Raw genomic sequence first — 23986 nt, 5'->3', positions numbered from 1 at the left:
GAAACTTCTACTAAACAGTGCATTTCGAGCCAACGTATAGACCAAAATGGTAGAACTTACAAGTTCCATCTGATCTTCCGAGGCGAGAAAGAAATATCGAAAAATAAATTTGTATTCCTAATTAAGCTATAGACAATTCCATCTTTTTATCATTTCCCTTCTTCTTCTAGCAATAATATGGAGGACGGGATATGCCCATATCCCGGTTTCATCACCACAACTACAGTCTTACGGTACTTCTTGCAGAGCAAACAAGCAATAGATCGACACCAGAGCGTAAATGCATTGCTTTCAAGAAAGGGAAAAAAAATCGAAATGCCCTAGCTTATGCCTGCTTCCGTGTTGGAATTCGTTGAAGTGGTGCTTTTGCTTTGAGAGGAAGTGGTCGAGGTATTGCTCTTTGCCTGCGAGATCTGGCCACAATTGTTCTTGATTATCAGCAAAACACTTGGAGCGACCGTGGGATTCGAGGCATGTTAACATCCAGAACCCCTTCGAGGATCAGAACCACCTGTCCCATCGAAGGTCGATCATGCTCCTCGTCCTGCACGCACCAGCAGGCCACCCTGCACACCCGGGTCAGCTCCTCCATGTCAGCATCCCTCCCCAATCTCGGGTCTAAAAGCTCAAGGAGATCACCTCCCTCAGTGAGCATTTTGGCAGCCCATGTTGGAAAGAAATGCACTTTCCCATCATCAGATTGGTCAGAGTTTCTCCTCCCTGAGACAAACTCGAAAAGCATCATCCCATAGCTGTAGACGTCAGCCTTGGCAGTTATTGCCACCCCCGAGATCCATTCAGGAGCGAGGTAGTCCCTCGTCCCTCTCATGGTGGTGAGGACACTGCTGGATTCTTGGCCCATGAGCTTCGCGAGCCCAAAGGCAGCCACTTTCGGGCAGAATTCCATATCCAGGAGGATGTTCTTGGGCTTTAGGTCACAATGGATAATGCAATCTCTGCACTTTTCATGGAGATAAGTCAATCCCCTTGCAGTTCCCAGTGCAATCTGGTATCTCGTATTCCAATCTAGGACCTTCGGCTCATGGGAAAAGAGATGGGCGTCTAAAGATCCATTTTGCATATAGTCATAAACCAAGAGTTTCTTGCTCCCTTCGGAGCAGAATCCTCGGAGCCTCACGAGATTCATATGGTGGATTGTCCCGATCGTGCTCACTTCTGTTCGGAACTGCTTCTCTCCTTTGCTCACACTCTCTAGCTTCTTGACAGCTACGATGGTTGAATCGGGCAGAGTTCCCTTAAAGACTGAACAAAAACCTTCCCCCCCCAACCTCTCCGAGAAGTTCTTCGTCCCCGCCTGCAGATCTCTGTACCCAAACGCCAACAACGAGCCCTCCGCAGACTTTGTCCACCCACCTCTACTTCTCCACCTCCAGGCTCCTAGAAGGACAATCACCAATAAAGCAACTGCTGCTGCTCCTACGGATCCCAGAATAATACCCTTATTATTTTTCTTAGGTGAGTCAGGAACCTCTGAAGCTGCTAGACGAAGATACAAGGTCTTTCCATTGCTGTCTCCTGGATTATATTGCTGCACGCTGAAGAGATCCCCCGTCCAAATTGAACATGTGCTGCCTTCATAAGCATAAGCCGTGCAATTGCAATTGTTTGAACAAGCTGCTTCACAGTGCTTTTCGCTACCAACCGGGGAAGTCTGTGGATCATCAGGCGGTTTCATGTAAGACAAGGTATAAAAACGATCTTTCTGCGAATTAACAATTGTGTTGGTTCCACAGTTCAAATTGGTAGTTCTCCTGCAGCCGTCAGACCAGTCGCTCAAGTTCCATTCATTGGGAGAGGTCTGAGTGAAACCGTGCAGGCACTGGCAGAAGTTATCTGTGCTCTCACTGCAGACCCCGAAGGGCCCACAGAGCCGATAAACCTCACACTGCTGCCTGGGCTGTGACCAGAAAAGGTTCCACTGCTTGGTCCCTTCCAACCACGACTCTTGGTTGACCTGCCCGGTGAAATCCATGATAAGCCTCGACAGGATAGAATTATTATACACCGAGTAAGTGAAGTAGCTCTCATTTTCATTGTCCACGTAGCTGAAGTTGAATATGTAGTTCAGCCTCATCTCCGGGATCAGGCTGAAGATCCTGGCTTGAGGGTCCCATGGTCCACTGGTCCAGTAATGCTTCGACATATTCCACCATATGTAGTACTCACTGGAAGGTTGCAGCTGAAGAGAGAAAGGACCCGGCGCAGCATCCTCCTGATTCTTCCATGATGTGGGGAGCTGACGCGTGTTTGTGCGCTTATTAATCCCGATTTTAGCTCCAGGGAGAAATGTGTTTCCCGGGTGGTCGAAGCTCTGCCATATGATCTGAGATGAATTCGGCCCATTCATCAAGGCAAAGTTCCCATCATCGCGAAGAACAGCTTTCACGGAGCTTGAACCGGGTGAGGTGAGATTTGTCAACCACACGGGTGATTGGGAACCGTTAACGATCACAAGATTCCCATCTGAAATCTTCAGTTGAGCGGATAACGGATCAAAGATCGGTTTCTCCCGGTTGGCTACCCAAACTACAGTCGGGACACTGACTTTGTTGTACAAGATTCCGACGTACCAGTAGGAGGATTTACCTGGCCTGAAGAATCCCAGCTTGAAGTTCCCACCGGAGGAGACCAGGGTTTGATTACCTGAGAGAGTCTCGTTTGCGGCTATGGTGTCAGATCCAAGAGACGGCCAGCTGCAGAGACAAAAGCAGAGCAAGAGCAGAGGACGCTGAAACCATGGATTGTTTTCAATATCCATGGTCGAATCTGAAGGATGTACTCAGAGAGACAAGATATTTATGGAAAACAAGATTATTATTATCTACGTATATTGGGTATATATACGTCTCTTTGTGCAGAGAGATGGAACAAAGATCATGAAGCTTTGAGTTGCGAGAACAGAAAGAATGGCTCGCAAAACGCGTATGTCAACAAAAGTCAACAAAGCTTCTCCATCCTATAACATGAAGTCAACAAAGCTTCTTCTAACGGAGAACAATGCCCCTAGAACAAAAATGCCTTGCACTAGTAACTAACTGCGGTCAGTTCAAGGAATCTCATTCTCACGACAGGCAACAAGCAACAAGTTTCAATCTCGTAAATATATTTTCGTACTAAACAAAAAATTCAACAGCTTCAAGTACAAATCCACATGTCGATGGTCTGCCCCTACCTTCGCCGAACTTACCCCAGTATTCTCGAATTGAATAGTACATGGACTAACTGCACATCAAGGGTTACTCAGGGCCATTTATGTGATTGACAATATGAGTTCACAGTTCATACCACAAATTGGAAAAGTCAGTGAGGATAAAAAAGGATTCTCAAAACAAGGTGACAAAATGGACCTTGAAATCAGACGTAAACTTTTCCAGCCAAACCAAACCCACCGTGAAGGTGGGGAAGTTTGACAAGGTCAAAAGACTGAAACATATGTGGCCACGTAGGTAAACCTCATGTGAAAAATCAAAATATATATAAAATAAATCTCTCACTCGTTTTTCCTCTCTGCCGCTCTCTCTCTCTGTCACGGCTGAATGGCTTTTAGGTGTAGGGAGTCTTTGATTAAGTGGAGCTGCTACTGCTTGCTATTTCCTTGTTTTTGTGGGCCTATGGATTTGAGTTCTCTGCTTGCATGTAGAGGAGGGGTTTCGGTTTAAGGAGTCTTTTGATTTCCTGCTAAGTATATGGAGCTCTGATTTCCTGCTATGGATTTGAGTTCTCTGTTTGTCGAATTTGTGTAGTCTCAAGCATTAGCCACCAAAGCCTCAGTTCGGCTGAAACTTTTTCCGTGCAATATTGATTTGTAATGTATTGGTTTTGTGTTATAGTTTGTAATGAGTTGCTTCCATTTGATTTTAGCCTTCATTTCTGTTCATGATGGTGAAAAGTTTTCTTAAGTTTTATAGTGAAAAGTTTCCATTTCAGTTTTCTTAAGTTTTATAGCGAAAAGTTTCCATTTTCTTAAGTTTCAGTTCAATTTCAGTTTTATGACTGAAACTTTCCATTATTTAGTGAAAAGTTTTCTTAAGTTTTATGAGTTGGAACCTGAAGCTCCTTTCTCACCTATATAAACTGTATTTTAGCTGCGTATCCTACTTAACCTACTGAGTTGAGCTGAGGTGTTGAGCTTATTAACTTGCTTTGATCGAAATTGAACTGAAATTGATGAATTTGGTCCAATTGAAATTGCCGAATTGCTCAACGATCTGATTTGTGCAGATGTCTCCTCAGAAGAAGAAAGTAAAGCGCAAGCAGAAGGCCCTCACCCACACCCGACGTCCAAGGTCCCTCATCTGTTTCGGACTACATTTTGAACCTTGGAGTTCAACCTTCCTCTTCAAATCCCTGTGGACCTGCCGCAATGTCCAGTCTTGTTGAAGTGGCCAATCCTGCTGCCTCCAGTCCCGCTACGGCCAGTCCCGTTGTGGCTGCTAGTCCCACTGTGGCCGGAAGTCCTGCTGCAGCCACTAGTGCCGCTGTGGATCAACCCCAATTACAACCATGAACATGATTCTGTAGTAGGACACCTCAGCATGGTTTCCCATTGCTTATGGACCAACCCCAACCACGACTCCTTATCAGGACACCTCAGCTGGATGGATCCCCGTTGCCTGTGGATCAACCCCAAGAATGATGCCGTAGCGGGACACCTCAGCAGGATGGGTCCCCACCTGCGGCGCAATCGGCACCGCCATCTTCAGCAGGATCAATCAATCCTAAGGTTTTTTTGCTACGTGAAGGGAAGGGCGGATGAGTTTCCATTGCTTATGTCATGATATTATTTAAACGTAGCACAAATAATATGAAATGATTAGCTTATGAATGTATGATGGTCATTGCAAATTTCGTCCATCGAATCAAGGTATCTCGAAGTTAATGAAGATAGTGAAGAGCCAATTTAAAAAGCCTTGGACTACATGGAGCAAGATTCCAAAGAAGGTCCGGGCAACTTGGTTTAGGGAGTGGAAGGTAACAAGTTATTTAATGAATATGATTGCCTTTAATTTGTCCCATTGTAAATTTACGTGTACTCATGTTGTATTACTATTATGCTCTCTTTAAACTTGTCTCTCTAAACAGAAATATGTATATTGGGATCCAAGTGATGATGAGCACATGGAGAAGGCATTCAATAAGAGAGGTGGTAAGCGGTTGACACAGATTTTTTCTATAGCACGGAAGATAGATAAAAGGCCTGGATGGATGGGTGAGACCCTATGGAATGAACTGAGGCAGAAACGGCTTGAGGATCCTGACCACATGAAGATATGTGCACAGAACGCGGCGAATCTCGGCAAAAGCTGGATCGCTCCATATGGGAGGAAGCATATCTCCCGGCACAACGATGATGAAGATGGTAAAACTCTAATCTTTATGATATTTGTTCCTTTTCTACGATGATAAAGTGTGTGATAATAGCCTACCCTTTCATTTATGTGTTTTTTTGCCTATCGAAGAAGGATTTAAAACAACGTCCCACTATCATGGAGGTATACCTAAAGGTCCACCAGTCATATGATGAAAAATGGGTAGAGCCAAGGGCAGAAATGATCTGGGTGAGTTTCTTATTTACATATCGAGCTTGCTGGTCTTATTTGTGATTGGGGAGCAAAAATTACATGCTGAAAGTTTCTTGAGGTTTAAAAAGAAAAGCTCTGAAATTACATGTTGATTTGTATTGATTTAGGTACGAGATTACATTGTTTTCTAAGTGATTAGTGGAGTATATGGTCTGAATTGCTGGTCTGATTTTTCAGTCTTAGCGACGGGAGTTTATGGTCTTAATAGTGGAGTTTATGGTTTGATTTGAGATTAAATTGCTGAATTGCTGCCCTCATAATTTGTTGTTGAGTTTATTTCGTTGGATTTGGGATGAAATTGCTGATTTACTGCTTTGTTTTGCTGGTATGACAATGATATATTGTCGTAGAATGAGGCCAAGGCGATCAGAGAGGTACAGGAGATCCTGAATTATGACGGAACTCCGATTCCTATCTCTGAGCTGACTGATGCAAAAGTTCTGGCTTTGGCATTGGGGAGCTGGAGCAAGAAGGGTCGAATTTGCGGTTTGAGCTTCCTCAACGAGTTACCCTTTTCCGGTTTCAGAGGTCAGGACATCGCTGGCTCTTCTCGTGGGTTCGAAGATGAAATAAATACTATGAGGCAGCGAGTGGATGAACTCAACCAGGCCATACGTGCACGGGTGGAGTTTGAGAGGAGTCAGCGGGCCAACAGAGAGCGAGAATTGAGGAGGGAGTTTAAAGAGGAGTTGAGGGATCTCAAAAGGTCCCACAAGTCGGCCAAGATGATGATCGCCTGGAAGAGCATTATGAGTGCTCAGCAAAAGATGTTCGAGAAACTCAGTTGGATAATTGTTTTAAATAAAATGAGCCTAATTCGGACACGAGCCCATGTGCAACCCAAAAACTTAAGTCAATAGGTTACTGGGCCTTTGTCTTTTATACACTTCTCTCATATTTTCCTTTCAACCGGTGTGGGACATTTTGTCCTCTCACACTCCCCAATTTTTCTCTAACAAACTCCATCAGGATCTCATGTGGTTGAAGAGACAGCATTCATCCTTGCAAGGGGATTTCTCTTATGCTCCTCAAGCCGAAGATGGGGGTGATGATGATGGCTCCGATAGCTCTGATACTGACTCTGATAGCTCTGGTTCTGCCTCCAGTGACCACCTAGTGGTGGAGCATTTCTTCGAGGATGAAGTTTAGGTGTGTTCAGTTTATATTTTAGTCGGTGTCATGAGACTCGGTTTATGTTTTGTGGTTATTTTTTATGGTATTGGATTACGTTTGCAATGGTGTTGGATTAAATTTGGAAATGATCGGGATATGAATTTGTGGTTTTTATGGATGAAAAGCTGGTTACATATGTGTGGATTTGTGGTATGGATGTGGATATATATGTGGTGGTGGGCGAGTGAAAGCAGGTTGTGATTCTATATGTGCTGATAATTTTTCCTTCTATTACAAAAAAAAGAGACGGAAAACCCGTGTCTGCCAAATGAGAGACGAAATATCTCTCTGAATCCATTTCATGGTTGAGATGGACAAGAGACTTCTGTCTCTCTATTCTTCCATCTTCTGGAAAATTTTTTGTCTTATCTGTTTGGGACAGGAAACTCCATTCCGGTCCGTCTCTATGGTTGAGACGCATACAGAGACGAGAAAGTCCGTCCCTGAGGAGGGAGACGGAAATGTCTGTCTCTAACATTGAGACTGAACTAGTCTACGGGACGAGAAGTGTTAGACCGGAACTAGTCTACGGAGACGAGAAAGTCCATCCCTCAGGAGGGAGATGGAAATGTCTGTCTCTAACATTGAGAAGGAAGTAGAGATGATCTTTTCTGTCTCTCCCCATCAGATGGACTAGGAGATGGACAATTTTGTCTGATGTATAAAGTCGGGGTTTGCTATCTCAATTTTCCGTCTCTATCCTAGGCGAGACAGCACATTTCGTCTCCTAATTTGCAACACGGTTTTTATAGACGGAATTGAGAGATGGAACTTTCCAACTCTATATGCGGATAAAGACGGAATTTTCTCCATAGAGATGGCCATCTCTGTGGAACCAATTTCCAGTAGTGTGAAAAAAAAAATTAAGAGAAAATCTGAGGTGATCAGCACTTTAAAATACAAATGTGCATTTGGTTCATAACCTTTTATATATGTGTTTGCACCTTCTTGGTGCTTCTTGAATAGATATTATTAGCCTCTACTGATAAAAAATAATAAAAATACAAATATACAACTTATATTATAGGATTCGGGTGCGTTGCATGAAGTTTTCTATGGACCAACTTAGAAAAGAAAAAAAGAAAATGACCTCGCATTAGCAGAGCATCCCCAACACTACTTATGGCATGCCTTAAAACAGTATGTCTTATTGATCACCCCCGGTTTCAGCAGCTTTACATTCATAGAAGCTATTCCGGTTTCTATAACTGACTATTAGGAAGACGTACAACATACTAAGAAAGCATCTCTACTGCTGTAACGTAGAAAGTCATTATGGAACGGATGTTGGGCAGAACTGAGTCACAGTTGGCCGTCATTGGAAATTGCAGAAGCAGGATACAGAGGTAGTCTTGGCTAGTTCACTTTTCAAACTCTCTTCTTCCTCATTGGACATTGGAACAAGTGATCTTCAAAAAACTCTTTGCTCGTTCGCTATCTCCGTGCTAGCGAGGTTCTACTTCGGTTATTGACATTTCGTTCACAGACATCGGCAACGACTTGCTTGTGGATTTACCAAATCCAGAGTTACCTGACTCTGAGTACAGCTGACCAGTCCTGCTGTGGAGGAAGAATGCGGGTTGTTGAGGGTCTGCTAATGTAATGGAGTAGCTATTAAGCATGAGAGCTATCGTGGCCATTGTGGGCCTATCAGCGGGGTCCTCCTGAAGGCACAACAAGCTCATGTGGATGCATCTAGTAACTTCATTTCTTGAGCACGAGTCCCTTAGAATTGGATCCAGCACTTCCCCAGGTGTTCCCTTCCTCCATTGTTTCCAGGCCTGATGGATCAAATTCTGTTCAATTCAAATTTCTGCAAGAGATTGTATAATGTGCGATATTGAAAGAATAACTTCCAATTCCCCATGTCGGCTAAAAGAATGACTATAACAGAGCGCAAGTGTGGGCATGTTGATTAAATATTATTACTATACTGTATGAGAATGAGACTTTTGAAAGAAAATAGTTGATTGCTAGAAATGATTGGGCTTGTTATACGATGGCATTGGTAATGTATTAGTTGGTGAATAGAGCTTACATAGCTTGGAAGATCCTCGGCATGGCCTGACTGATAGAAAGAACTGTTCTTTTCGCCCGATATAATCTCTAGAACCAAGACACCAAAACTATATACATCGGATTTCGCCGAGAACTGCCCGTGCATTGCATACTCCGGAGACATGTAACCACTGATGTGATTCAAAACAATGTTAGCAATGGCTCGATATATGGTGAGAAGAAGGGAAAGATTCAACTGAAATTCAAACCCGCTTACTATGTCCCAACAACTCTATTGGTGGTTCCTTGGGTTTGGTCGACCCCAAAGATCCTAGCCATTCCAAAATCTGAAATCTTGGGGTTCATATCTACATCTAAGAGAACATTGCTAGTCTTGAGGTCACGATGAATTATTCGGAGCCGAGAATCTTCATGAAGATAAAGCATCCCTCGAGCTATTCCTGATATTATCTTGTATCTTCTCGACCAGTCCAAGAGTGCACGCTTTTCTGGATCTGCAATTTATCTAACAAATCTTAGAATCGATAATAGAAACTTTAGTACCAGACATTGGTTCATGAGTCGGAGCAGACCGAATAAAAAATAGTCAAGGCTCTTGTTGGGCACATATTCATAGATGAGTATTTTCTCTTCTTCTTCCAAGCAAAACCCGAGTAGCCGCACGAGATTTCTATGTTGCAACTTCGCCACCACCACGACCTCGTTTTTAAATTCTTCAGCACCTTGACCTGAGCTCCTAGACAATCTCTTCACTGCCACATCTTGTCCATTAACAAGCCTTCCCTGAATCAAATGTTTGTTAAATGGCATCATGGTCATTAGTACCTACATTTTCACCTTTAGCTCCTTTGCTATCGGGAAACTTCATCAATAAATTATAATACTACTGTACCATGTAGACCTCGCCAAACCCGCCTTCACCTAATTTGTTATCAGCAGAGAAATTGTTCGTGGCAGCTTGTATTGCAGCAAAATCAAATTGCAGAGATTCGGTAGTTGTGATATCATCTCCGACTAACATAGCAAACATGAAATAAGTCAGGATTCAATATGATAATTATAACACAATTAATCTCTTAATATGCAATTTACCGCTTGTGTACTGTGGGACTTCATGTCTTTGCATTGTTCTTTTCTGCAGGAAGCAACAGAGGATGAGGAAAACGACCACTGTCACAAAGATGGGAACAACGATGGCAAAGATTACACCTGTTGAGATTTTTCTTTTGCCTACAAAGAAAAATAACTTATCAATGACAATCCTCGCATGAAGACCTAATTCCAGTGGGAGATATGGTGCTTAATTGGTTTATATGAGAAAACTTTCGATGGAAAATAATGCTTACTAATTGATCTAAAATCTTAAGCTTACAGATACCGCATATGCTATTACCCAGAAAACCCAGTCATTACGGACCGGTTACCCTCCCGTCAATGGTGAAGTTTAATGAGTCAATAAGGCCCAATATGGTGGACTTTTAATGAATCTCGAGGACCATCTTATATGGTTCCCAACTATCGGACAGGAAGAAAAAAAATCCTTTTTTTTTTCTTTTTCGGGTTAATAAAGAAACAAATTCTTTACCTTGCGGCCTTGGCACTGCGGGGGCTGGGGATGGCGACAGCAGTGCAATAGCGGTTTCATTGTAGAACAAGTAGGTCTCGTACCGTACATTGCAGCTTGGGAGAAGGTATCTTGCCCCTTGCCTTCCTAGAAGAAGTCGTCCGACTGCCACTTGGAGGCACCTATTGCATTCGGCAGCCGTCAAGTCTGGCGTGCACTGTGCAAGCATGTACAGTGTCTGCGATGCCGTGAAGTTGGTCTTGTCCACCCCGAATTTCTTACCCGCCAGTTGGCCACTGGCAGCCTTAGGGAGTAAGGCTGTCAGCGTCTCCCCCAGCAGCTGGTTGAAGCTGGACGGGTCCGAGATGTTCACAGTGTTAAACATCGAGATTCCTGGTGCTTCCCTCACAGTGGAGAAGATCGATTGGTTGGAGTAAGTCAACATGCACACGTCGAACCTGTTAGTGTCAGGATGAGTAAAGGAAATTAACTTCCATCATGATCAGCATATAAGATTGTTTTATATGTGAGTTCGAGCGACCACATCAAGTAATGGATGTGCTGATAATATCTAACGTCTATTCCTGGAAGCTTGTTTTACTAAATGGGATTGAAAAGTACGGAATCATGCTTCGTATTTCTATGTCGATCATTAACTATCTCCAGTTTTTTGAAAACTCCACCAATCGACCTATTCTAAAATATCAACAGTAGTGAATATATATCTTAATTTCAGCACGAAAAAAATTTATCATTACCATATGACGGAGACTTTCTCCTGGGGGCATTTCTGGAGAATCTGCTGACTCGCTTTGGTGATGCAGTCTTGGCAAGAGCTTGAGCTCTGATCTCCGCGGCAAAGGAAGAGCCCATACACTTGGTCTGGTGGGCCCTGCCCGGCAGTGGAGTTGGCGAAGCCAGAGACGTAGTTGGAGGTGTTAGTGGAGGACAGAGTAGTGAGCACAGTGTCGAGGTTCCTTTGGTAGGTGCTGTTGGGGGAAAAAACGGTGTTGTTTGAGCAAAAATGGGACAGATAGGTGGGTTCGTCTTGAGCTTCGGCTCTGTAAGAAATGTGAAGCAGCAAGCTTAGGAGGAGGACGATGGATGAACTGTTGAAGGGAGATGAAGCCATATCTGATCGTTTGATAATCATGGGATACTTTGGTTGTGATTTAAGTAGGTTTATTTTATATATAAATATAATGTTTCCATTCGGGTAAATATCCCATGACTAAGAATGGAGGCTTGGTATCGTGATATCCCGTCAACTTTAGATCCAGAAGTTCGAATTCAATTATTATTAGTGGAACTCCTTGTGCTCTTTTATTTCCTCTTCACGTATTCCTGGCTCATCAGCTTCGTCCTTAACAGGGAAAATAAGATTTCTCATCAAAAAAGAGTATAGCGCAATAGCGTACGCTCGCGCCTGATAACTCAGAGATTTCAGGTTCGATAATCACTGGGACTAAAAGAAAAAAAAGAAAATTTCCTTGAGAATTGGGCTGAGAACACGTTTTGACTTTTTTCGACCCAGAACTTTGACGCGGACTTCCGATTCACGTTAATACTGTTTCTTCCAACTAATTACAGCTTTAAATTCATATTAACTAAATGAAAACCCGCGCGGTAACCAATATCAAGCCACCTTGACCTCAGGTAATCGTTGGCTGCCATATGCTGGGGCAACTATAAAAACTAGATGAAAACTGTGGAAGTGTTTCTAATTTTCTCAATTAAAATGATTATGTTATAATATTATATTGATAAAAATCATATTATATTGTCATAATTTAATTTGTGTTGGGGAGTATTGCTTTTATACCGCTGAAGTGATAACAAATAAGTTTAACATAGGCTAATTACTCCTCCACAGCCTTGTGTGGTTCACATTGAAATCACATAATCTAAAATACTATTTTAGAAAAGCAAAACAATTGGAAAGTGCATATATTTGAATTGGAAAAAAGAAGAAATAGAATTTAAGAAATTTGCATAGGAAAATAAGACCTATTCACAATATTTTATAACTTGAAGTTGGATATATATATATATATATGAAAATTACATATTATAAGAAATAAAATCCTAAGAAATAATATCTGTCTGTGTTCAATATTTGATGGATAGTGTATGTTCGGACTTATACATATTTTAACATCATACGTATCAAATCTTGATTTCTTGGATATGATGTCTAGAGTAAAATAAAAATTTCCAAAACCATACAATATCCAATAAAATAAAACATTCATCAAATCAAAATATCAAACATCAATATTTCAATATATTTATGTATTATCTCATTATTTTCAGAAAATTATTTGCGAAATAGTTAAATATTAAAATAAGGAATTTTTGGATTCCTTAATAATTAAAAATATGATAATTCCATAAAAATAATTATTTTGGAAAAAATAATAAAAAATAATTAATATGTAATCGTTAATGCTAGGTTTTCTCCATGTGATATAGTTATTGATATCGTAACAAAAATTCTAATGAAAATTAAAGTTGTTGACCAAAACTCCTAAAAAATATATATAAAAAATTGGATCATCCTTGTATAAATTGTGTAGGTAAGACGTCATCTCATTGGAGGGTAGCATCTATAGGGTCCATTGAATTCCTCACCACTTGAATTTGGAGCACAACTTGAGGAGCTTTGAACACAGTGGAGAAAATTCGCATGTGAAAATTGATAAAAAAATAAAAAGGGGAAACGACCTTAATTAGAGAACCTACCATTTATTCTTGTCAAACATAGTGGAGAAAATCCCTATGTAACAAGTCATCATCAAAAAAAAGAGAAATGACCTTCATTCGAGAACCTACCGTTGGGACTTAGGGAGCTTCAATCATAGAGTAGAAAATCTGCATGTAACAATTCATAAAAACAAAAAAGGAGTGGAGAGAAAAAGAAAGAGAGGAGAAACAACCTTAATTCAAGAAACTACCGTTTATTACTTGTCGAAGAACTCGGGTAGTATATAACACATATTTATAGTCAATTAAAGAGAGATGCCTAAATTTAATAAAAGAAAATATAATATTTAAAATACTACAATATAAATATAGACTATATAATTTATATCGTAAATTATTGTGATGCCCTTATTAGATTAAATTCCATAGTTAATAAGTTATATATTGGCCGATGAATATACTATATATATAGGAATATATTTATACTTTGATACAATGGAATACTATATAATTTTTATACTGACATTTATATATACATAGATGCATATATGTATATATTGACTCATCGATACATAGGAATATAACGGAATATATAGTGAAAATATATGTATTGATACAATAGAATACAGAAATTTCTTCGCTTGTAAATTTCGTTGAGCTATATACTTATAATATATATATATTCTATTATTATATAATTAATTAATAAAATGTAAAACAATACATATGATAATATTTTCTTCCTTTATAAGAACACAATAATTTCCTTAATGTAAATCGATAACGTGGCAACGTGAGAAAGTTCCGTTTTTTTATTTTTGATGATGTGACGGGATGGACATTGAGCTCGGATTTTGTTTCCATGTATAATATATGTATGTATATATATATAAGGAATTGAAGGGAAAAGAAGGACTAAGATGGAAAGGGCTCGGAGACAAACAATGTCTACTCCGTCTCTTTGATTGAACCTCCGTACTAATATTGCTTTTTCTTTTTTTTCTTTTTTTCTCTTGCAAGGTTGGATCACGAGTCTCTAGCTGGAAAAAAGAATATAAAAATGCACAAAAAATTCTAATAATCGGAATCGAATTCAAAAGTTCTTAATTGATTCTAGGCTGTGGACAATTAAGTCAGATTATATTAAACCCTCTTAGTCATAAAATGCTCCTTACGTAGCCTGCTTATGCAAATAAACAGTTCGGGTCGAGAAAAGGGTTCATGAACATGTAAACGTTAGTATAGTCCTAGCTCAAAACCACATGTAAAAAGCCTGCCATACCAAACTAAATCCCCGCCTCAACAGTCCAAATTTTACATTACTGCGATTCTTTATGTATAATCCTCTTGCCATAACACTATTAGAAAGAAGAAGCCCCTTTTCTGATATCATCTTAATTTTGACACATATCGCTACCTTATTATGTGATGGAGATGCAATAGAGAGATGGAGTGGAGAATTCGCGACCTAGTTATACTCATGGGCATCATAGAAAGCATTTTTAGATTTTAGCTCTCTGTAAGCACTACTAGCTCTATGGACCAAAAACATACTTCCTAAACGATAATATACAATTTTTTCTTTTTATAAACAACTTTTTATTTATTTTTTATTTTACAAAAGAAACTCATAAATTTAGTATAACAAAATAGAAGTGCTAGTAGCTAATAAAGGGGTACAAATAGTCTCACAATATGTATTGAATCCAAAACTTCTTGATTACCAAACGAAGGTATGCGTAATTGTACTACAACCTTTTTTATTATTATAAATAGATAGCATTTATTATTACGAATGTAATAAGTTGTTTACTTTTAAATGGCTAATTTATGTAAGAACAAAATTTATATACGTATTAAACATATGGCTGCAACATAATAATAAACTATTCGTTTTACCTAAAGATGTTAGCGAATGTTTAGGTAGGAATGTAATTAAATAAAATAAAATCATTCATACGAAAGCCATTATATTTGAGTGGTTTTTCTTAGTGAAACTATGTTTGTTTAGTTTATTGCCCGAGATTAATCCATGTAAGTTTGATCAATTAAGGATATACTTTCAAGACATAAAATCTGCTTACTGAAAACTCAATTAGGCGCTCATCACCCACTACCTCGTGATTTGCATTTATATGGCTGATTTCATTTACTTCCTTGTCATCCATCCTTACCAAATATGACCTAGATGCATATTTGATGAATAGAAATGGCGTGCGACGAAATGGAATCTACCACACAAAACAAGGCTGAAGTCATTTAAACGGACAGTTTTAGGGGTAGTTTGGTTCGTTGTAAAGTTAGTTTTTTTTTTTTGGAACTTTGCAACATATTTACCTCGCTTGGTCACAAAGAGAACCACTACAATATTTTTTACCGGATGAAAATTCTACTACTGCAATTGCAAAGATTTTATAACTAAAACATATTGAATTCTTAGATTACAATTATAAGACTCCTTACTTCTTATCTCTGTTTAAAAGAATCATATACTTGTTTATCATCAAAATTCTAGTAATCCAATGCTTTACCAAACATATCAATATTCTCACATTTCAAGCGTATAATTTAAATAAAATGATTCCATGATCTTTCCTTGTAATTTTCATATATCTTGTAATCTAACCATCAATGCTCGAACCAAATGCCCCATATTGAGACAAATGCGGGGGACAAATTCCATGGTGTTGACGTCTTCACTGTTAAACTAATTGGTGGACGACTAGATATTTCGTTGTCTATTGACTTTGACCTAACTGGTCTTTGGTTTCTTTTAATAAGCGTCATTCTCAATACAATGGACTTTGAACTTTGGCATCTCATTGAGTAATATTCCACGTTTCCTTACAAAGTACGACAATACCGTGTTGATTGCCCAAACTTTCCTGGTACTTAGTCATCGACCAGGCCATAGTCCCGTACCTTTCACGGAGTAAGGTCAAGTGTTCCTCCCGTTATAGGATGGGGAGTTTGCGTCAATAGCGAAAATCTTAGAAAATTATTCTTTGTAATAACGTGGAAAAAAATATAAAAAATCAATAAAATTATTATTTACTTTGTAGATGTCAATAAAATTATTATTTTACTTTGTCCATGGAATTTCTAAAACTCATATCTAAGAAATTGGATATTTCATTCTCAATTAAGTTAAGGGTAGGGGTAGCTTGAAAGTTGTTAACTTTAATGGAGCTTGTAATAAAATTATGGTGTCGAAATAAAGTTGTAGAATATTTTAGGGGGGACGTGTACTTTTTACTTGGCAAGCTTTCTAATTTCAATTTTTTTTTTTGAAGAGAACACGGAGCAAAGGCTCTCTAATTTCAAACATTTATACACTCAAATTTTTAAATTTTACTACTTCACGTGGGGGCAGTTCCCCCCTCCTGAAGTGCATTTGGCTCCGCCACCGAGGGAAGGACGGGGCGGGGTGAAAATGGTGGAAAAAGAGCCTGACTCTTAGTTTGTGTTTTGTCATGTTATTTTAATGTTGATTTTTCAATTGACCCTTTTCATAACCTTTTGTAATACACCAATTTGGTGGAATGTAAAATAGAAATTTTGAAGGGTTATATGGTGGAATTTGTTGTTCCTCGAACTTTTCACTCCTAAAAATTTTAAAAGTCAAATATGAATTATCAACACTGCTCATAATCTCTAATCCAAACAAATTGTTAATAACCCATATTCATCATCTCTAATCCAAACAAATTGTTAATGTCTAGTTTTAGATATAGAAAATTAAAACATAATGTGTGATACTTTATATAAAAGTAAATGAAATAATGGAGTGAGTCCAAAGAATATGCGACATTCTACATGCTTTACATGAATTTGATATGAATGGTTAGATGTGGCTAATTTTGCGTTTTCCCGGATAGAAAAAGGCACACTGCCCTTGAACACAAAACTGAGATGGACTTTTCCCTTTTTGTCCCATCATCTTGGATACATATTGGAGATCGAAAGTTCATTAATGGAGGAGGGTGTTGTCCGTGCCAAGGGCTGCTCTGGTTGGGCTTGAATTTGATTCTCCATTGTTGAAGAGTTGTTTATAAATGCGGGACGGGAAGGTGTAGGAAGGCTGTGGCTCTCGTGGTTGAGCATCAAAGTAACAGAAGCCATGGTGGGCCGACAAACCACATCCTCTTGAACACACAACAATGCTATATGAATGCAGTCAAGCATTTCGCTCACTGGACTGACGTCCTTGAGAAAAGGGTCTACCAAGTTCATCACCGTTCCTTTCTTCCAGTTCTTCCATGCCTGTAATCAACATTCCCAAGGAAACTGCTCAATATAGTTTTTTTCTTTTTAACTTTTCCTTGCTTCTCAAGAAAACGAATGAACAACCAGATGAAAAACGAACTGCCTTTTATGCAACATTCTGATTCAGTAAAACAAGGGGAGATGATTTTGTTTTCTAGATGGCCAAACAAAGGATTCAAAAGTATATATTGATTGTAAAGATAGAAATGTGAAAGAAAATTTTTATCATGTACAGAAACCTGCGGAAGTCGGAGAATCTTTGCAAATGAGATCCTATGCAGACCCTTATTTCCCTTTCAATTTGGAATTATGGTTCTACGCATCCTAAAGAATGAGTTCTTTCTATCAGTAAGCTGAGAAGTTAATGAGCTAGAAGGCACTGACTTCATGCAATGCGGATTTTATAAATTAATAATATATTTGGTCCTGGGGTTGCAATATTTTCGAAGAGGATAGAGGACAAACTTTAATTAAAGAACACATATAAAACAAATATCACATGAACACTCAAATCACCTGTCGAATTGCAGAATGTTTTGGTTTGTAGAAGAAACTCTCAAATCATATTGACTTAGAAGTTTCCATTTGATGGAGAAAATCGAGGTAATAAAATTCCCACTTACATAGCTAACAAGGTGGACCAAGGATCCAGCAATATTTAGGTATCCGTTCTTCTGACCGCTGATGATCTCTAGTACCACAACCCCAAAACTGTAAACATCTGTCTTCAAAGAGATCTCTCCACGTATCACGTACTCAGGGGCCATGTAACCGCTGAAAGATGAAAAAACATACTATGCAGCATGAAGGAGCTTTATCAGGTGATCATGCAAATAGTCTCAAAAATACTTACTATGTCCCGGCAATTTTTCTCGTTCTTTCTCTACTTTGATCTGAAGCAAATAGTCTTGCTGTCCCAAAATCCGCTATCTTTGGGTTCATTTCATCATCCAGTAGGACATTTGCTGGCTTCAGATCGCGGTGGATGATCCTGAGTTGTGAGTCTACATGTAGATAAAGGAGCCCCTGAGCAATTCCTTTTATAATTCTATAGCGCTTCGTCCAGTCTAACAGTACACGTTTGTTTGGATCTGCATGATAATGATCGTGCTAGTCATGTTAGTTGATGTAAAAGCATGAGCAAGTCAAGTGAAAGGCATGATCAGATGAACAAAGAAGGCCCGGGATGTGGAATTGAATGGCTTGCGTTGTCTGACTAGAAGCCATGGCAAAATATTGTTCGTAATGTCAAATTTCAATACCTGATATGAACCTGTCGAGGCTTGCATAGGGAACGAACTCGTAAATTAAGATTCTCTCTCCTTCTTCAAAGCAGAAGCCGACAAGCTTAACCAAGTTCTTGTGTTGGATTCCGGCCATCAATGTTATCTCATTCTTGAATTGTTTCTTACCCTCATTAGAGCAACGTTCAAGCCTCTTTACTGCAATTTGTTGTCCATCAGCAAGCTTTCCCTATCGATAAAACTAAATTAGTTAGATACCTGTGAAAAGCAAACATTTCGAATGAAGTGTAACGATCATTTACCTTGTAAACCTTCCCAAATCCGCCTTGTCCAAGTATCTCAGAGAAGTCATTTGTTGCAGCTCTGATCTCACTGAGCATAAATAGCCGGCTATCATCTGCTGTCCATTCTTCAGTAGAAGCAGGGGGAACTATTTGTTGGAGAAAAAATGGTGATGTGAGAGGACACAATGTCCCACATCTCTTGAAAAGAAAAAAATGGGGAAGTCTATAAAAGACAAAAGCCCAGTAACCCATTGGCTTAAGCTTTTGGGTTGCATATGGGCTCAAATCCGAATTAGACCCATTTTTAATTTAAAAATTTATCCAACACTATTGTAGGATCATCCGGAAAAAGATTAAACAAATCTCGTTAATCCAGTCCTCTTTTGAGGAAATTGACCAGTTTTAGCTTTCCCAAGCTAGGAATATACAGTTTGTGTTAAAGGGCTAACCTTTTAACTTCAACCTTCTCCGATACAGGAGAATTGTGATGAGGATGACGATAATCAAGAAGCAGATAGCCGGAACAACAATGGAAACCACCAGATATCCCTGGGCCCCATCATCTGCCACAGTGAAAACACAGTGTTCAAGGTACAATTTTATTGAAACTAATGGTTTGTCATTTTCGGTTAGTGTTCAAGTATTCCAAATGCCAATCTTAATTGGCTAAATGAACACAGTTCGATCTTTAGTAAGGTTGGGGTTTTTTTTTTTTTTTTGGAGCACCTTCTGCTCTACCCAATCTTGGATGGCCGTAAACCCATAATTTAATAGAAGATATTTAATAGCTAACACTCCGTAATTCTTTCACACAGCTACCGCAAAACCTAAGCACGCCAACCTAATGGTAACTGCAGCTACAAGCTGCAATTGATTTTTGGACTGTGATTCTCAATGAAGTTTAGTCCGATCTGAATTTGTGCAAACCAAGTTGAGATTGGCACATTGATTGTAACCAAAAAAATGTAAAAGCAAAAGTTTGGCATGATAACATGAACTGTTAGCCTTAATCATGTAAAGTCCCTTGTCATGCAAGAAATGAACATGTATAGTGTGCTTAGTTGTAATAGTTGATACAGTAGGAGGAGCACCTGGTGGAGGTGGCAGTGAGGGTGTTGGTGCAGTGGCCTGTGAGGAAACATAGAAGTTGTACAGATCCCACCGCAAAAAACAGCTTGGCATACGAATTACAACTCCACCCGACTTTCCTTGGCAGCAGTTCTGATAATCTGAGGTTGAATTAATTAAGCACCGAAGGCAATCACTCTCCGACAGATCAGGGCTACACTGAAGGAGTGCATAAGTCGTATTTAATCCTGGTACAGTTGCTTCCCCTGTCGCAAACTTACGCCTTGACCCCTTTGAGGCATTCACAGCAAGGCTTTCCATATGATTCCGCCAAGTCTGGTTGAACCTGTCCCAGCTCAAAGACAGATTCCTAGTGTTGTAAGCGATTTCATTTATACTCATGTCGAGGATCCCATCAATTGGCCTGTCTGAGTAACGAACAATGCAGCAAGAATCTTCGTAACTGATGCCTTGCTTTTGATATGGACAGCTTACCATTAGTTTTATAGCTGTCGAGTTCATAACACCTTTCCAGTTTTGTGCCGGAAGGTCTCCCCTGCAGAAACTGAGGGCATAGACCGTGTCGGGGCTAGTGCCAATGCTTCCGGAGAAGAAGCCGTCATTGGCCTTGGAGTGGAGAGTGGAGAGGAGGAGGCGGCGGTTTTCAGCGTAACTGCTGTTGGCCGTGAAGTTTCCATTGTCATAGCAGAAGGCATTGACTTGAGTGGGGATCGCAGGACAGTAGAAGAGAAGGAAGAGCAGAGTGATTGAAGAAGTTCCAAATTGGGCGACTAAAGCTAAGAAAAATCTGAGGGGAGAAGCCATAGCCATATATATTAATGTTCTTGCAGACAAAGGCAGCTTCAGTTTCTCAGGGCTCGGCAGAGTATCCCGTTTCCCACTGATAATGAAAAATAAATTGAATCCTCCTACTCTGCCTTTGGTCTCCTTCTAATTTCGAAGTAGAATGGTCAATTGAACCCATTCCTCACGGCATTACTAAGGCAAGTGCATGGAGAATGCGGTGGAAAATTGATGAATATAGGGCAAGGGAAATTTCATGGAAAGAAGAATTATTGCCCGTCATTAGATGCTGTTGACAGCTTGTTCACGGCTGATTTGAGCAATTGGTGGACGGCCAGATTCTTATTTTCTTTTGACTTGTCGCTTTTGTCTCTGTATCCTCAGTCCCGGGGACTATTCAAAGGAGTAGGAGTCAGCACCCCATTTTGGTCCACCGGCTCTAGGATATGACATCAACAAGGCTCCCGACTAAGGTTCCACAACTCTAACAAAAAAATGGTGAGGGCAACATATGGAATTTTGCAGCACACACAATTGATCTCGAAGAGTAAGGCACAAATTATCAATATTCGGACCGAAAGCAATGGACAAAGGGGAAATCACGTCTCTGTATCATTTTCTTCGATGAGAACGACTATCTTCGTGGATCCTAGAGCTAAGTTTGATATTTTTAGATCAAGATTTGGTGAGTTAAGGACATTTTAATGTAAAAATCACGTCGAGAGCCCTTTCGAGCAAAAAGATAAAATTCATGGGAGCTGGGGTGCCCAAACAGTGAATACAACAGCTCGAGCATGGGATTCGACGCATCATATCACGGTCAATACTGAACCTAAAAGGGTGAATTCCATATGCTTTACCTAGGAAATCGAGTTACGTTCAATTTGACGGGTCGTTCATTCCAAGATTCAATACGGAGAGAGAGTTATGAATTTTTGAGCGCACCATGCCCGAAACTGTTAAACCGGGACAGACTCTGTCAGTCGAGGGAGAAAATCCATAAGAAATTCAATTCTTCGTATTTTCAAGTATGGCCAAAGTCATTGGATTCATAATTCACTGAAAATTCAGAAAATAAAAATAAATAGGAGATATTTTTGGCTAGATTAGTACAGAATCAAATATATTCTCACAGATCATAACCAAATCTCCCGGTTCGGGCTAGCTGTCAAAGAAAAATTGTCTCGGGAACTTCCCAAGGTCGAACGATCTTGAAATTTTACGAGGATGTGCCCAACTCATGTAGAGATCAAGGAAAAATATCAGATAAACCGAAAGGTTCATGAGCAATTAAAAACAATTAAAAAAAATTCTGGATGTTCAGGTCATCGCATGGACTACTAGTCACAGCTCTGCTTCTTCACTTTTCTTTGCTTCTTTTCTTTTTTTTTGGTTTTTCCGGAGTAGGAAACCCTAGGGCACCCTCACCTCTTCTCCTCCAGCTGTTTCCTCTCATCTTGATTCCAGCCAGTTCGCACTCCAAAACGAAAAAACCCTAGCCCCCTCCAGCTCCCTCGGGACATTCCCCCACAGCTCGTTCTCGTTCCTTCCTCTCCCAGTTCCTTTCCTCCCTTGCCAGGATCACTGCACCCTCACTACCCATGCTCTCCCGTCCTCCGTGAACTTCTCTTCAGCCCCAAACTCTCTTCCTCCCTCTGAAATTCTCAGCTAGTTCGTCACAGCACGTAGTCACCATTCGCTACTACTGGTCGCCCGTTGGCGCCTTTCGTTGCTCGTGGCTGTTCATCGTTGCTGTCCCGTTCGTGTCTTGCGTGTCCCCGAGCTGATTGCAGAGCCACTGAGGCGCCCCCTGGACCACCTGTTCCAGCATTGGCGTACGAGCTCTTCGAGGTGTATGTGCTCCCTTTCGTCGATAGCGCGAGAGAGGTAATCCTTCAAACTTAGTGGTATAACTAGGCTCCATGTCTTTCACGGCTTGACAAGAGGAATAATCAAGACCATTTGGCTTTAATGAAGATTTGAATGATGAATCCAGTTGTTCGTTTGATCACGTTTGAATAAAATAAGAACTAATCCACCTGATAGGAATGAGTCATGAAGTTGATGATTTTGTAAAGTTGACAGCCGAATGGTATTTGATGCTCAGGGGTCTTGTTTCGTGAAATTTGCATGAGAATGGAATCATTCACTTAGGAGCGTGATAGGTTAATTAATGGAATCAATTTAGTATTGCTCATATGGACTTAAGGATTGGAATTTCGGATTAATCATTGTGCTTGCACTCTGTCATTGTCAGTTTCTTCAGCCTTAAAATGGGATTATGTAGGTTAAGGTCTTCAACTGAAAATTATGATCATTTGAATCCGAAATCGGAATTGAATCTTGATTTGATCATGTGCTCTTGATCCGTGTTTAGACGTGTTACTTGTCGTTTTAATTGAAACCTCACACGAATTAATTTGATCACGTAAAGTCGGCCTAAAATTAATTTTTTAACTTCAAGACGGTCGGAAATTAGAGTTTATTGGGCGGCCCACTAATGGCCATTCCGACAATTCGAAATCCGTAGACTAAAGCATTCGGCAAATTTCTAATTAACCTAAAATTCTACATACGGGATAATTGGGACGTTAAATTTGGCTAAATTAAATCACTTGACTCTTTTAAATGGATTGCACGAATTGATTAATAATTTGTAATCGCGTCGACAGTTCAAGAACTGTTAGTCATGCCCTTTTCAAAATTCACAATTTCAAAAGCACCGATATACGTACAACGCAATCTTGATTTTCATGCACACACATATTTACCGATTCAAAGGCATGATTACCGGTTCTTGTCCTGCCGTAATCCTAGCGTAGGTTTGTGCATATAATTGGTCAAAACATGGGAAAACAAATTAATCACAAACTCGGTTTAATCAAACATGGGCAAATAATCAAGCAGAGGGTCAGATTTCGGGTTTTAGATGAAAATACTCTTAATCTGTAAAAGTCATATTATCACGATACAAAATAATCTAAAAATAACCCACACGTTCAAGACTTGACTACAGACATCATGTCTGTCGGGTCCGTTAAAATAATGCTAAATATTACATGCCCTATTTATCACTCCTTTTGTTTGTTTTAAGGTAGGATTTGTATGTCAAGATACCTCGGTTAATAATCATTAATTCACGTAAATTCGGCAATAACAAAAACCTCATTGTTTGTTTATTTGAGCTTGCTTGTTACATTTTTGCACTTGTTTGTTATGCGGATCGAGCCCGATCCTTTATGACTCAATTCACACTGG

The 23986-nt window shown here is 39.8% G+C and overlaps 3 protein-coding genes and 1 pseudogene across 4 annotated transcripts; 1 reads left to right on the top strand and 3 right to left on the bottom strand.

Annotated features, from left to right (window-relative positions):
• Nucleotides 1-121: 121 nt before the first annotated feature.
• Nucleotides 122-3275, bottom strand: LOC116204595 (annotated as a pseudogene).
• A 247-nt stretch (nucleotides 3276-3522) lies between these two features.
• LOC116204620 lies at nucleotides 3523-6931 on the top strand. 2 transcript variants are annotated; one of them, XM_031536796.1, is made up of 5 exons: nucleotides 3524-3703; nucleotides 4243-4992; nucleotides 5104-5380; nucleotides 5481-5579; nucleotides 5954-6929. In XM_031536796.1, exons 3-5 carry the CDS (start codon nucleotides 5339-5341, stop codon nucleotides 6461-6463), a joined length of 651 nt encoding a protein of 216 aa, XP_031392656.1. In that variant the 5' UTR covers nucleotides 3524-3703; nucleotides 4243-4992; nucleotides 5104-5338; the 3' UTR covers nucleotides 6464-6929. The 2 variants fall into 2 exon arrangements, with proteins under 2 accessions (XP_031392657.1, XP_031392656.1); XM_031536797.1 differs by having other exon boundaries at nucleotides 3523-4992; nucleotides 5484-5579; nucleotides 5954-6931.
• A 775-nt stretch (nucleotides 6932-7706) lies between these two features.
• Nucleotides 7707-11614, bottom strand: LOC116204608 (cysteine-rich receptor-like protein kinase 10). The gene is made up of 8 exons (XM_031536777.1): nucleotides 11118-11614; nucleotides 10381-10817; nucleotides 9888-10025; nucleotides 9688-9809; nucleotides 9368-9578; nucleotides 9052-9289; nucleotides 8815-8965; nucleotides 7707-8557 (listed from the first exon to the last, which is right to left on the bottom strand). The coding sequence occupies exons 1-8, from the start codon at nucleotides 11510-11512 to the stop codon at nucleotides 8222-8224; spliced, it is 2028 nt and encodes a 675-aa protein (XP_031392637.1). The 5' UTR covers nucleotides 11513-11614; the 3' UTR covers nucleotides 7707-8221.
• A 5186-nt stretch (nucleotides 11615-16800) lies between these two features.
• Nucleotides 16801-20921, bottom strand: LOC116204612 (putative receptor-like protein kinase At4g00960). Its single transcript, XM_031536780.1, has 7 exons — nucleotides 19948-20921; nucleotides 19306-19419; nucleotides 18875-19002; nucleotides 18591-18801; nucleotides 18182-18419; nucleotides 17952-18102; nucleotides 16801-17325 (listed from the first exon to the last, which is right to left on the bottom strand). Exons 1-7 carry the CDS (start codon nucleotides 20753-20755, stop codon nucleotides 16999-17001), a joined length of 1977 nt encoding a protein of 658 aa, XP_031392640.1. The 5' UTR covers nucleotides 20756-20921; the 3' UTR covers nucleotides 16801-16998.
• Between the last annotated feature and the right edge of the window lie 3065 nt (nucleotides 20922-23986).

The sequence above is a fragment of the Punica granatum genome, chromosome 4 (genome assembly GCF_007655135.1).
Source record: "Punica granatum isolate Tunisia-2019 chromosome 4, ASM765513v2, whole genome shotgun sequence".
Classification (NCBI taxonomy): Eukaryota; Viridiplantae; Streptophyta; class Magnoliopsida; order Myrtales; family Lythraceae; genus Punica; species Punica granatum.
This window is presented reverse-complemented; position numbering and strand designations above follow the sequence as displayed.